At 38.3% G+C, this 15742-nt stretch overlaps 1 protein-coding gene across 1 annotated transcript in view; it reads right to left on the bottom strand.

The window, feature by feature from the left end:
- Positions 1-15742, bottom strand: part of LOC150089757 (protein RCC2 homolog) — a 236311-nt gene that overhangs the window by 135393 nt on the left and 85176 nt on the right. Inside the window, exon 4 of the mRNA XM_090368784.1 lies at positions 14955-15086. Coding sequence (XP_090224910.1) covers positions 14955-15086 — 132 coding nt within the window. The remainder of the gene's footprint in view (positions 1-14954; positions 15087-15742) is intronic.

Genomic DNA, 15742 nt, shown 5'->3' with positions numbered 1-15742 from the left:
AAATTAATTCTTTATTATTTTTTTTTTACATTGTTCTTACAGTTAAACTTGCAAGTCCTAAATTATGGCACACACATTCGCTTGTCTTTGACCCGAATCGATTCGTTTCAAAACGTCTAATTTAATTTTCAAATTCAGTCTTTTTCCTTACATTTATAGTCTTCGTATTGCGCTCAGATGTTGTTGCTTTTTCATTCTTATCGGCCATTATTAACTCTTCGAAAATGTAACTGCGTTGGTTGCATTAATTACGATACAATGTTCAAGTAAACTGTCCGTTTCGCACGATGTCTAATACGATACTGAGTGATGAGTAGACTTCGGATAAATGCATATAACGCAAATATTACAAGCAATATATTTGATCATTTTTTAAAATGTTGATCTCGGAACTACGTAACAAGTCACTGTACTGCAATTAAATTAGCGCGCGAGAAAATTTCACTGAGCGTGGGAAAATTTCTCATGTCGGTGTGGAAAACGTTTTAATGCTGTTTTGCTATTCATTTTCAAGCTATCGACTCCAACAAATGAAATGATTTCGTTTAAATATGCCAAAAATTCAATCTGTAAAAGAGCGTTATAGCGATCTGTGACAGCGTAAAGCAAACCGCGTTATAACGGGGGTCTGCTGTATAAATATATATATGCTACCCTCTTTAAATTTATTGAATTTAGTTAATTCCCTAAAAAAAGTATCACAATTTTATCCTTTTTTTTAATGTACAATAAATGTAGTGAGGTTCCTTAACCTTCAGATGATCACATCAAAAATATAATGCGAATGACCCGGTGGGGGTCATTAGGTGACCCCAGCAATAAATATTTTCTATTTACTAAGTATACTAAATAAAATATAACACAAAGTTATATAAATGTTTATTAGCAGAAATCACACATAAAAAAATTAAATCAAACATAGTTGCTCAGTTAAATACTGGTGACGAAATAGTTCTGTAACATTAACTAGTTTCGGTAGATATGCATTCCACCAAATTGAAATTAGTTGTTCTGGTTACTGCATGATTGACATATTGTTGACTTTATAGAAGTAGTAGTAGTAGTAGTAATAATAATGGAGGCAAGTGATGCAAGAAAGCAAGCGTATGAGCTTATGTAGCATCAGCCGGAAAAAAAAAAAAAAAAAATTTCACACAACCATTCCCTCTAAACGTTTGTGCAGTTCTTCCTTGAATTTATTTAAGCTATCAACTTCCACAATGACAGATGGAAGTTTGTTCCAGCAATTAACCACCTGCTGGCTAAGGGCAAATTTCCACACATCTATTCTATAAATATCTTTCCTCAAATTGAATTTATGTCCCCCATCAGGTTTGTAATCTGAGAAAGTGGAAGAATCCTAATAGAGAATTCAGCTTACCTTATATACCTCAATCAGATCACTAAGCAGGTGCCTAGCCTCCAGCTGCTGCAATTTTCAGAACTTAAGCCTCTTTTGGTAAGAGGATCCCATTCATTCCCCTCAACAATCTTGTTGCCCTTCTCTGTACATGCTCAAGCAACTCTACATCCTTCTTAAAATTCTTAAAATGAGCCCTACAGACCTGTACACAGTACTCAAGGTGTTGTCTGACCACTGCCTTATACAAAGAGATAATCACCACCTTTTCCATATTAGCAAAATTCCTGTATATCATTGCCAATATCCCATGACATTCTTTGGCAGCCTGTTTGCATTGTTCTGAAAACTTCATATCTGACTGCACAATTACCACCAGATCTTTTTCATTTCCTACCACCCTAAGTGTACCACACAGTTTGTACGTTTCTCTGAGGTTATTTCTACCCGTATGCAGTACTTTGCTTTGTCAATGTTAAACTTCAGTTGCCATTTCTCAGCCCATCTGCCCAAATTTTCTAGGTCCTGTTGCAGTAGCACACTGCCATTACTGTCATTAACATCCTACGAACCTTTCTATCATCTTCGACATTACGCCTAATATACTTTCATCAATATCATTGATAAATATACAAAACAACAAGTGGGCACAACACCAAACCCTGGGGGACTTCACGAATAACATTTTTCCACAAAGAGCAGAGTACCTTGATTACCACTCTCCGTCTTCTCCCACTCAACCATCCTTTTATACATTGTAGCAACTTGCCCTTAATACCATACTGCTCCAATTTGTACAGTAGTCTTCCATGCGCAACAGTGTCAAAAGCTTTCCTGAAATCCAAATATATGATATCAAAATAATTTTTTGCATCCAGTTCCTTTGTAACCACATCATAGTATCCAATCAAATTTGTCGGACAAGATTTTCCCTTAACAAATCCATGCTGTCTGAATTATTGCTGAAGTCTTGTCTAGATGATCCTGCAATGCATCTTTAACCAGTGACTCCATTATTTTCCCAGAACAGAGGTTATACTAACTGGTCTGTAATTACTCGTGTCACCCTTTGATCCCCCTTTGTGAAATGAGAATACATTTGCACATCTTCAGTCTGTGTGGACTTCCCCTGAGTCCAAGGATGCTCTCATAATTATGGCTAAGGATTTGCTTACTTTCTTTGCCACCTCCTTTAATATAACTGGATAGATCCTATCCACCCCAGGTGCCTTTCTTATGTTTAACTTCACAATTTCTCCTCCATTTTGCTCTCAGTTATTACAAAATCATTAAGCACTCCGTTATAGTTTGATAAACTTCTTGCATTTTCTTCCCTTAATAACTCTTCGTGTGTGAATGTAGATGCAAAATACTCATTCAGATTATCAGCTTTCTGAGCAGGATCATCAACAGTCAAACCATCGATATCAAGTGGACCAATCTGATTCATCCCCTTCCTTATAGAATTTATATAACTAAAGAAGTTCTTGCTGTTTTTCCTAGCATCTTTTGCCAAAGATTTCTCGTAATCTGCCTTCACTTGCCTAATCTCCTTTGTGACTTGATTACACACAGAGTTATATCTACCATAGGTTTCTGTATCACCAGATAATTTATATGCATTCCCTGCATTTTTCTTCTCTTCCATGAGTCTCATTAATTCATCTGGCATCCATTTAGGCTTAAATCTTGAAAAATATTTCTTAATCGGTATGAAAAGCCTAGTAGCTTCCAAGATTACTTCCTTGAATGCTTCCCACTTAGTATTTGCTGTTGGTAACATCATGAGTTGGTCCCACTGTACAGAATTTAAAAACTGTCTGAGACCACTGTAGTCACCTTTACGGAAGCAAAACCCTTCCCTTTACCTCTGATGGTAATTATATCTTTAAGTAAATCCCACATCAGTACACTGTGATCACTACCACCTAGTGGTTCCTTTATCTGCAAAATCTTAATGCTCGAATAATCACTGCTGATAACCACATCCAGAGTATTACACTCTCTGGTTGCCTCCTGAACATACTGCTGCAGAAAACAATCATCCAATAAATCCACAAAAGTCTTGTTAGTGTTCGAGTGACCAGTCCACAAGTTCCACTCAATATCTGGGAAGTTAAAATCCCCCATTATAACACAATCTGATTTACTGACCAATTCTATTTCTTTGCACAATTGTTCGTTGTACTGATCAGAGTCATTAGGCCTATAACACACTCCAACTCTCAAATTTGCTTATGTTTGTTATTTAGTTTTTAGGAACATTCGCAACTAAGGCCATATTGCTCCGGGAATATGCGGTGGTCATTCCCTGACCTTTCCGCATCCTCTGTATTTGGTGGTGACAGGCTCGAACCCTGGTTTAATCAAGAAGCGTGTGCTATTCATTGCTGCTCCTTCCAACCTGGCTACGGAAGCACCTCCGGTGCTTATGTCACACCACACTGACTCAACATTGTACTGTCCACCTATGTCAACTGGTTGCACTTCCTTAAATTTTTATGTTTTTCTTAATTAACAGCATACCCCCCCCCCCTCCTTTCCTATCCTGTCTATCCTTTCTGTACACATTGTACTCCCCAAATTAAAATTCTGCGCTGCTTATATCTGTGTGACACCATGTTTCTGATATCCCAACAATATCTGCCTTTGATATCTTGATCAGCACTTCATATTCATCAAATTTATTTACTATACTTCTAGCATTGGTGTACATACAAGTATACATGCACCTATTCTTATTCTTAGTTACCCTAACACAGTCCATGCATTTATTTTTTTCATGATGACTCCCACTAGTCCCTAAACCCCCAGCACCCCACCCTCCAGTCCACTGCTCATTCTAATAGAAGCAGTGCAGGAAACACTTTCAGCTCTGCCTGTGGCTAATATTAACCTTTTAGTTTGTGAATCCCCCCCCGCCCCAAGCTATCGTTTTTGGACCCACCTAATGCTGCTCCAATAGCATCAGCAAACACTCTTGCACCCCTTCTATTTTTTTAGTGTATTCCGTCCCTGTAGAAGCAGTCTCTCCTGTTAACAAGCACAGACCAAGCTGAGAAAATTCTACCCCATGAGCCTTGCACAATCCCATCAGGGCTGAATTGATTGACAAGGCTCTTATCATATACTTCCTCCTATCGTGCATGGGCAGAATTGCAGATACTTTCAAATTTAATCCTAACTCAACTTCTTTTCAGCATTGACCTTTCCTTAATGTCATTAGTGCCAATGTGTACAATAATATCACCCTTTGTGCTCTTTAAAGATGATATCTGTTTTACAACATCATCAACTTTTGCAATTCATTTCACAAATATACCTTGTCTCAATTCTAATCTCAAAGATGCCCATTTTCACTTGCAGTCTGCCAAACCCCATGTACTTTTTCTGACAGAATCTCAGTTACCGGTTGATTCAACTACTGCTCATCTCAGATGCCCAAATTATTCGCTGTATGATTCCTTTCGCCTCAAATGTGGTACTTGTGCATATGTCCGTTCTGATATTACCTGTCAGAGACTTGCAATTTGGAATCTCCTCTCTTTGATCTTCTCTGGCTTAAAATCTCTCTACCTCATTGTGTCAAATTCATCTGTTGTCTCTACCATTCTCCCAACTCCACTAATCACTTGGAGCTCTTTGACTTCCTCTCTTTGCAACTTGACTTTTTCCAGTCCAACTTTCCTAACAGTGAGGTAATTTTCCTTGGTGATTTTAACGTTCACAACTCCAGTTGGCTTCCGTTTTCCAGTCACACCGACCCAGCAGGTCGAGATGCTGAGGCTTTTGCAATTACTAATGACCTTACACAGATTGTTCATTTACCTACAAGAATACCAGACAATCCTAATCATACAGCCAACACCCTTGATCTTTTTCTCACAAACAACCCTTCTAAGTACACGGTCGAAGTGAGAAGTCTTTTCGGCACTTAATATCACAACTTGGTGATTGTCTCTTCTCCAATGGAGCCTTTATCTCATGGTTATTCCCAACCTCGTGTTTGGCATTACAAGAATGCAAAATGGGATGACCTGTGAGATTTCTTTTCTTCTTTTCCTTGGTGGGATTACTGTTTCAAAACTTCTGATGTCAACAGTTGCTCAGATCGTGTCAGTGAAATTATTCTTGCAGGAATGGAATCCTTTATCCCACACTCCACTTTAAAATCTCATCCTTTATCTAAACCTTGGTTTTCCAATAAATGTGCTAAGGCTGTTCAAGAGAAGAATGTTGAATATCGTAATTGGCTTGTTTCTAATTCTTCAGTTTCATCTTTTGTCTACACCAAAGCTCGCAACAATTGTACAGCAGTTATTAATCAGTCCAAACTAGAGTTTGAACAGGCTAAGAGTAGAAAACTTGCTTCTTGCCCTAATGGTAGCCGAGCATTCTGGTCTCTTGCCAAAGCTATTGGCCACAACTTTTGCCCATCTCTGCTCCCACCTCTGTCCAAAACAGATGGTTCTGTTGTCACTTCAGCCAAGGATAAAGCTGACCTGCTAGCATCCCATTTTTCTTCCAACTCATGTATTAATGATCCTGGTAAAACACCTCCCACCATTCCCAACACGCTCCATTCAATGCCTCCTGTGGTCTTCCGTCAAAAGGACGGCAGAAAGATTTTGACGAATTTTGATGTTAAGAAAGCTCCGGGTCCCGATGGTATTTCTCCACTTGTTCTCAAAACCTGTGCTCCTGTACTTACTCCTATTCTTTGCCACCTTTTTTTTTCACTTTCTTATTCCAAAGGTGTTTTTCCTTCTGCTTTGAAATTTGCTCATATCCAGCCAGTTCCTAAAAAGGGTGACAAATTCCTCCCATCCAATTATCGCCCCATTGCAATTACTTCTACTCTTTCTAAAGTAATGGAGAAATCAATTAACTGCCAACTCTTAAACTACCTGGAAACCTTTCGTCTGATCAACGATCGCCAGTATGAATTCCATCAGTGTCGATCCACTGGTGATATTCTGGCTTATGGTACCCATTTATGGACTAATTCAATGGAAAGGTTCAGTGAAACACAAGTAGTTGCTCTTGACATCTCAAAGGCTTCACATATCTAAGGATTTCGATCGTGTCTGGCAAAAAGGTCTTCTAAACAAGCTTCCATCTTATGGTTTGCCAACTGTTTTTAGTAATTGGTTATCCAATTTTTTTCTGTGATTGCTCACTGAGGGTGATGGTAGATGGCTCTCTGTCTTCTAACTTCTCCACTAATGCAAGTGTCCCCCAAGGTTCAGTTCTTTCCCCCACTCTTTTCCTCTTGTATATTAATGACCTTCTCCCATTGACTGGAAATCCTATCCATAGTTTGCTGATAATAGCACATTACATTCCACTTTCCATTTTGAGAAACCTTGCCCTGCTCAATCAGCTTTAACTTCATGAAAATCTGCTACCAATTCCTTAAATGCCGATCTTCAGATAATTCTCTAGTGGGGCAAAGACAACCTAGTTCATTTCAACCCTTCTAAAACTCAGTCTTGTCTTATATCTCGCAAAAAAGGATTCTTCTGCTCCTATGCTTATCTTTAGTGCCACTCCAATTTCTAGGCAAAATGATATATCTCTTTTGAGGATTACCCTGACTTCTGATCTCTCTTGGCACAAGCACATTACAAATATTGCTTCCTCTGCATATAAAAAACTTGGTTTTCTCTTTCACTCTCGGCATTACTTTTCTTCCAAACAGCTGCTCACTCTGTATAAATCACAAATACGCCCTGCCATGGAATATTGTTCCCACATCTGGGGTGGTGCCCCCAAAGCCTCTCTCAGGCTTCTTGATTCCATTCAAAAGAGGGCAGTTAGGTTAATTAAAGATTCATCTCTAACAGAGTCTCTCCACTCACTGTCTCATAGACATACTGTTTCTGCTGCATGCCTCTTCTACAGATACTTACATGGGCACTGTTCTTCTGAATTGGCTTCTACAATTCCCGCTCTCTCTTTCAAAACTGTCTGAACACGTGTCGCCACCAGCCAACATCCATTTGCTGTCTAACTTCAAACTCACAGAACCAACTTTTCGTTAATTCATTCAACTGCCGTTTTCTGGAACAACCTTCCTTCATACATATTTCCTAAAAATTACAGAAGTTCAAGTCCAATGTCAACAAATATCTTCTTTCATCTTCTCAACCTCCAACCCAAGCATGGTACTAAGTACTATAGGTTCTAATACCTCTTGTGTCCTCCGTAGCTGAGTGGTCAGAAGTGGCAGTGCAGTAGCACACGCTCTTTGGGTAGACCGGGGTTCAAGCCCCTGACTGCTAAATACGGTTGATCTGACAACCCGCACTGGACCAGTGTGGCAGATTATGGTCCATTTCCCTCAGCATGAATTGTTGAGGAGGCTTCCATCCTGTAGTGGGTTGATAATAGCTGCAGTTAACTTTTGAACCTCTCGTGTTTGGGGTTTACATAAAAAAAAAAAAAAAAAAATTGGCAAACACACCCTGGTCCTATTCCACTCTTTTTTATACAATATATTTATTACCCATCTCCCTGACAATACAGTCACCGACAATAACTAACTCCTGTGGGACCAGTGCATTCTGCCTTAGAGATTGCTGTTGTGTTGCTTGATGGGACCCCAATTTAATACCTTCAAGGGCATCTACCCGACTCTTCAAACTCTCACAATCACATCCACCAGAATGCTGAGTTGGCACCTAACTTCTTGACACTCTCTGCACCTAGCACATACAAAGATATCCTCCTTGGCTAGATCATGTCCTGTTTCAAAGAGTTCTGCAAAAATTTCACACGTTGCACATTTTTTAGGCTTTGATGCATTGGAGAATTGTATCCCCCCCCCCGGTTCTCCTCCAAGTCACAGCATTCCTGCTACTTTGTGTCCATTGCTTTGCTGCTCTAGTCTGAGGCATGATATAGAAATTAACAATGAAAATTAATAAGATTAATAAATTTAATTAATTAATTATCAATACTACACTATCTAATAGATTCCTAAATGCAGTGACACATTTTATTAGTGGCATGGTTCCTGGGCCACACAGTACAGCGACTGCGTTTTGCACCAGCTCCAGGTATTTTATTTTGCCCACACGGTTCCTGTTTTTTTCCCCCGTGTTCAGTTTCCAAAATCATACTAATAGCATTTTTAATGTATTTGGGTAGCTGTTCGTGAGAATGTGCAGCTATTAGCGGTTTTATCAAATTCATTCCTAATTCTTCAAGGAATATGTTTTTTTTTTTTTTTTTTTTTTTTATGTGAACCCCAAACACGAGAGGTATTAGAACCTATAGTACTTAGTACCGTGCTTTGGTTGGAGGTTGAGAAGACGAAAGAAGATATTTGTTGACATTGGACTTGAACTTCTGTAGATTGTAATTTTCAGGAAATACGTATGAAGGAAGGTTGTTCCAGAAAACGGCAGTTAAATGAATAAATGAGGAAGATGAAAAGTTGGTTCTGTGAGTTTGAAGTTGGACAGTAAATGGATGTTGCCTAGTGGCGGCACGTGTTGAGACTGTTTTGAAAGAGAGAGCAGGAATTATAGAAGCCAATTCAGAAGAACAGTGCCCATGGAAGTATCTGTAGAAGAGGCATGCAGCAGAAACAGTACGTCTATGAGACAGCGAGTGGAAAGACTCTGTTAGAGATGAATCATTAATTAACCTAACTGCCCTCTTCTGAATGGAATTAAGAAGCCTGAGAGAGGTTTTGGAGGCACCACCCCAGATGTGGGAACAATATTCCACGGTAGGGCGGATTTGCGATTTATACAGAGTGAGTAGCTGTTTGGAAGAAAAGTAACGCCGAGAGCGAAAGAGAAAACCAAGTTTTTTAGATGCAGAGGAAGCAACATTTGTAATGTGCTTATGCCAAGAGAGATTAGAAGTGAAAAAAGGGTAATCCCCAAAAGAGATATATCATTTTGCCTAGAAATCGGAGTGTCACTAAAGATAAGCATAGGAGCAGAAGAATCCTTTTTGCGAGATATAAGACAAGACTGAGTTTTAGAAGGGTTGAAATCAACTAAGTTGTCTTTGCCCCACTGGAGAATTACCTGAAGATCGGCATTTAAGGAATTGGTAGCAGATTTTCGAGAAGTTGAAGCTGATTGAGCAAAATGGAATGTTGAATGCAATATGCTATCATCGGCAAAACTATGGATAGGATTTCCAGTCAATGGAAGAAGGTCATTGATATACAAGAGGAAAAGAGTGGGGGAAAGAACTGAACCTTGGGGGACACCGGCATTAGTGGAGAAGTTAGAAGACAGAGAGCCATCTACCATCACCCTCAGTGAGCGATCAGAGAGAAAACTGGATAACCAATTACTAAACACAGTTGGCAAACCATAAGATGGAAGCTTGTTTAGAAGACCTTTATGCCAAACACGATCGAAAGCCTTTGAGATGTCAAGAGCAACTACTTGTGTTTCACCGAACCTTTCCGTTGAAGTAGTCCATAAATCGGTAACATAAGCCAGAATATCACCAGTGGATCGACACTGACGGAATCCATACTGGCGATCGTTGATCAGACGGAAGGTTTCTAGGTAGTTTAAGAGATGGCGGTTAATTGATTTCTCCATTACTTTAGAAAGAGTAGAAGTAATTGCAATGGGGCAATAATTGGATGGGAGGGATTTGTCACCCTTTTTAGGAACTGGCTGGATATGAGCAAATTTCCAAGCAGAAGGAAAAACACCTTTGGAATAAGAAAGTGAAAAAAGGCGGCAAAAAATAGGAGTAAGTTCAGGAGCACAGATTTTGAGAACAAGTGGAGAAATACCATCAGGACCTGGAGCTTTCTTAGCATCAAGATTCATCAAAATCCTTCTGATATCCTTTTGACGGAAGACCACAGGAGGCAATGAATGGACCGTGTTGGGAATGGTGGGAGGTGTTTTACCAAGTTCATTAATACATGAGCTGGAAGAAAAATGGGATGCTAGTAGGTCAGCTTTATCCTTGGCTGAAGTGACAACAGAACCATCTAGTTTGGACAGAGGTGGAAGCAGAGATGGGCAAAAGTTGCAGCCAATAGCTTTGGCAAGAGACCAGAATGCTCGGCTACCATTAGGGCAAGAAGCAAGTTTTCTACTCTTAGCCTGTTCAAACTCTAGTTTGGACTGATTAATAACTGCTTTACAATTGTTGCGAGCTTTGGTGTAGGCAGAAAATGAAACTGAAGAATTAGAAACAAGCCAATTACGATATGCAACATTCTTCTCTTGAACAGCCTTAGCACATTTATTGGAAAACCAAGGTTTAGATAAAGGACGAGATTTTAAAGTGGAGTGTGGGATAAAGGATTCCATTCCTGCAAGAATAATTTCACTGACACGATCTGAGCAACCGTTGACATCAGAAGTTTTGAAACAGTAATCCCACCAAGGAAAAGAAGAAAAGAAATCTCACAGGTCATCCCATTTTGCATTCTTGTAATGCCAAACACGAGGTTGGGAATAGCCATGAGATAAAGGTTCGATTGGAGAAGAGACAATCACCAAGTTATGATCTGAAGTGCCTAAAGGACCTCTCACTTCGACCGTGTACTTAGAAGGGTTGTTTGTGAGAAAAAGATCAAGCGTATTGGCTGTATGATTCGGATTGTCCGGTATTCTTGTAGGTAAATGAACAATCTGTGCTAGGTCATTGGTAATTGCAAAAGCCTCAGCATCTCGACCTGCTGGGTCGGTGTGACTAGAAAACGGAAGCCAGCTGGAGTTGTGAACATTAAAATCACCAAGGAAAATTACCTCACTGTTAGGAAAGTTGGACTGGAGAAAATCAAGTTGCAAAGAGAGGAAGTCAAAGAGCTCCAAGTGATTAGTGGAGTTGGGAGAACGGTAGAGACAACAGATGAATTTGACACAATGAGGTAGAGAGATTTTAAGCCAGAGAAGATCAAAGAGAGGAGATTCCAAATTGGCAAGTCTCTGACAGGGAATATCAGAACGGACATATGCAGAAGTACCACCTTTGAGGCGAAAGGAATCATACAGCGAATAATTTGGGCATCTGAGATGAGCAGTAGTTGAATCAACCGATAACTGAGATTCTGTCAGAAAAAGTACATGGGGTTTGGCAGACTGCAAGTGGAAATGGACATCGTTGAGATTAGAATTGAGACCACGTATATTTGTGAAATGAATTAGGAAATCCTTGGGAGGTTTAGATCTTTTCGCAGATAAGCTTGCTATATTAGTTTGACAATTCATGGTGTATTCAATAGTAAGAAAAAGTGGGTGGGACATGCTGTATGAAGTAATGAAATTTTTGGATATGGCGTACATGTGGTAAGAATATACCCAGATCCTTGACATAACGTGGCCTCGACAATGCTCCCCGCATACACACTACTCGGACTCCCTCCAGTCACTATCTGGCAGAGTAGAGGTAGCAAGATTATACACTAGCTGATCCGGAAGCCTCCTAGAGAGTTACCAATAGGTTCGGTCCGGTGTACTAACTAGCGGCCAGCCTGCGAAAACCGTTTTAAAGCTGTACCCTCGAAATGTAAGGAATATTGGATCTCGCCACGACGTTCATCATAACCTCCAAAGTCATCAATCATACTGCATGATGGAAGAGATAGGGAAGGGTTGACCGGAACTTAGCTCTAGAGACTAAACATGGGTTCCACCACTTCAAGCCTCCAATAAGCAAAGTGGTGGTATTTCACCGGTTGATGAGAGTCATCTACCACCTAGTAAATGTGTCTTCTAAAAGTTTTACCTCTTTCGTAATCTTTGTATACAGAACAAATCCATTGACTGCTGCCAAAATCAGAATTTGGACAAATATCACCATTGGTCAAAGCTTATACGGGAGCATGTATATTCTCCTATCATGAAATCCAAAGTGTCTACAGCCCCTCTGCACTTATTATAGTCTAGTATAATTTGGTGTTTGAAATCAGTTGTTTCATCTGATTTATTCAAACCAAAGTGCTGAGTTGAGAGTAAGACTGTACTCCTATTTTTCTTAGGAATATAGGAAATCATCATGGCATACTTAGTAAATACAGCATTAGTTGAGTGCACTGTATGGTTTCTATTAGGGCAAAATTCTTGAGGAACCTCTTTTCGATTGAGCCGCATAGTTCAGTTTAGTGATGAGATGTAAAGAGGTTATTGGCGGTAACTTCATAACCTGAAGACAAACCTACCAAATCTAATACTACTCTCTTTCCCTGCTTCTTTTTGGGTGCACCATCTATCATTCCAGTATAAATTTGCATATTCCAGCAATAAGAATCTTCTACATTACATAAGGTACATATCTTTATCCCATACCTGGCCAGTTTGGATTTCATATAAACGAGATGAACAACAGCCACGGAATGGGACAAGCTGATCATCAATGCATAAATTGCCAACGGGAATATGCACTTTTTTACGATTCAAAACAAACATGTGGAATGTATCCTCAATCGCTGTTAACTTACTCTCTTCTCGCTGTTGTGGTAGAGTTTCTACATTGTTAAATCTAATGAATCTGAGCAAATCCTTCATCCTAGTGTGTGACATGGTTGCAGAAAAAACTGCACATTGCAATGCAGGATTTCTGTTGCTCCATAATTCTAGATTGGGTTCCTGACATGCTTTGAGTGAACTCAACAGGCCTACGAATGCTTTCATTTCTACGTGATTTACTTCCTTCCATTCATCACCTTTCAGAGAGATAGCTTTATAATTGGTTTCTTGAATAAGCATATCCAAAATTTCATCAGTTATGAATAAGTCGAATGCTTCTTTGGTGTTGTAATCTTCTCACTATAACTTGAAAGTACAGTTTTTTGTTGAATATGTTTGTTGTAAGACGTCTTCTTGCAGATGGTTGGTTTTTTGACCACCGAGTGCATCTTTAGTCAAAATTGTATTTGCAGAATTATCGATTTCACTGTCTTCATTGGATGAATTGCTAATTTGTTGCCTTTGGCTTTGTGAAATGTCTTCCAGTAACACACCTTCATCTTCTACCAATTCCAGTTCATCAGGAATATCCTCAAACTCTTTGTTTACTAACTTTTCAAGTTCGGCTTCAGTGAGATACTTATGTGACATTGTCTAGCTACGAACTGTCAAAATCAAGCATGCGAGAATATTATGCTGTGAGCAACAAAGCAAAAATGTCATGATATGTCCTAACACGTTTTCAAGCATGCACTGACCAGTACAAAACATCCACAAACGAATAATTGCACTCTATAATGCAGAGGTTTACAAACTTTCTCAGTTCACAGCGCCCTTAGTGTCCTAGTAATTTTTTCACGGCACCCCATAGGCCAAAAGGTCGAAAACACAGTGGTTTTCTACCTTTTAATATATACCCATATAATAATTTTATTATTTATATAGAGGTATTAATTAAAAATCAATTATAGATCACCCCAAAATTAAAAAGATACAGTACAATAGCTACAGCACACCTTTTTATGATGAAATAAATGTATAAATTTCAAAAAAAAAAAAATAATAATAATAAATAAATAAAAAAAATAAATAATAACTTTAAGTAACTTAAACTGAAATTACACGGCACTCCAAGAATATTGCTGCGGCACCGCGGTTGAAAACCACTGCTATAAGGGTTAACAATGTTATAACATTGACGGCCACTTGGGATCACTAGTTGACCGCAATCAAGAAATTATTTTTTCTAGGTTATTTAAATTTTTTAAGCAATTACCCCACAGAGATCTGGAAAAAGGTAAAAAGCTCAGCTCAAAAAATAACAAAGCCCCTAAGACATTAATTGAGAAAAATATTGTAAAAAAAGTAGTGTTGGGGTCACGTAGTGACCTCAACTGGTCATCGGAAAGTTAAACCCCACATGTATGTAAGCTTAAGTTATAAAGACCACAGTTAACACGGTAGTAGCATCACCCCCTTTAGTAACAAGTGATATTGGTCCCCTGACAGGCCCCAGATTTTAACTTTAATATTTTAAAGAACTACTTGGTTTTTTTGAATTGTATTTTTAGTTTACTACTGTTTCACATTTTACCAGTAGCAGATTGCAATGCTTATTAATTTCATTTCTTCATTTTTTAAATAATTGAAAACTTTTCAAATATGCTTTTTGTCTCTAAAAATACTTATTTGTTTTAATGAAATAAAAAGTTTATAAATTATACTTAAATTTTCAGAAAAAAAAAAAGGTGCATGTGTTGCCACATTCTACTGCTGGGTTAAGAACTTAAAAAAAAAAATTAAGTAATGGCAATAAGGTGGTCACTGAAAGATTCCCCCCCCCTTTATAGTAAAAAAAGCTATGGTACAGGAAAATTTTCAGAGGAAAAAGAACACATAAAAACGAGACAAAATAAAATTAACACTACACAGAGCATCTTTACTGAAAAAATGGCGACAAGATTAGAAAACTGGTGGTTGAAGGCTCTTCTGATCTCTTGGTGAAATGTACATTTTTGTTTGGTTAAATATTTATTAGTTTCTATTATCTCATATAACTATTTATTCTCCATTATTCAAGCAAAATTGATTAATGGAAAAGAATATCAAAAAATTGAGAAGAAAGATCATAGTACATTTTCATATATATTTGGAGAATGAATAGCTTACGGGGAACAAAATAAATTTACCTGAAAGAAATAGTGTGTGAGAACGTCCACAAGCAGCATCCACAATTAACTGATCGCGTAAAGTGTCTATGGCAGTTGGATTATCTTTTCTCTTTAAATCACACTGTCCCAATTGGCCTTTATCATTTCTCCCTATATAAATAAGGCGGTTTGTTTTAAATTAAGCATTAAGAATACCTGTTTAAATTTCTTTGAACAAACTTATTTTCAAATTAAAAATTAAGCCAATCTATTAAGAATAATGGCAATTGCATATAATTCTGGAAACTAAGTATATTAACATGGAATCAGATATAGTAAAATCATGTTACAGCAAACTTGGTGGAATGAATTCATTTTGTTGTAACGAATATGCTCAAAATTATGCTGACTTTTCTCACATACAGAAAAGTAAGTTCCACTTCATTTTGCTTAAATATTGGCTTGACAATCAATAATAAAACAACAGTTACACTTAGGAATAAAAACTCCAAAATAACTTATAAACCTGGAAGGGTAGAATTTTAAAAAAAAAAGTAGATGAAGAAAAGGTTGGCGGGGAGAGTTGCAATACAGGCATACATGAAGTTCTCCATGCAATATAGACATTTGGCAAGGAGGGCCCATGGTGTCCTAGCAATGATCCATGAAAGACTTGCTTGTAGAGATAAGGAGGTTATAATCCAATGGCATAAAGCAAGACTTCAAAATGTATGAAGACACAGAGCTTGATAGCCTGTAATTACTGGTGGCCATCATAATTTTAATTCTGCAGTTACACTTCTTGCCAAAGGTTTGAGATAAAAGAA

The sequence above is a fragment of the Mastigoproctus giganteus genome, chromosome 2, assembly GCF_048544385.1.
Source record: "Mastigoproctus giganteus isolate SK-2022 chromosome 2, ASM4854438v1, whole genome shotgun sequence".
NCBI lineage: Eukaryota > Metazoa > Arthropoda > Arachnida > Uropygi > Thelyphonidae > Mastigoproctus > Mastigoproctus giganteus.
This window is presented reverse-complemented; position numbering and strand designations above follow the sequence as displayed.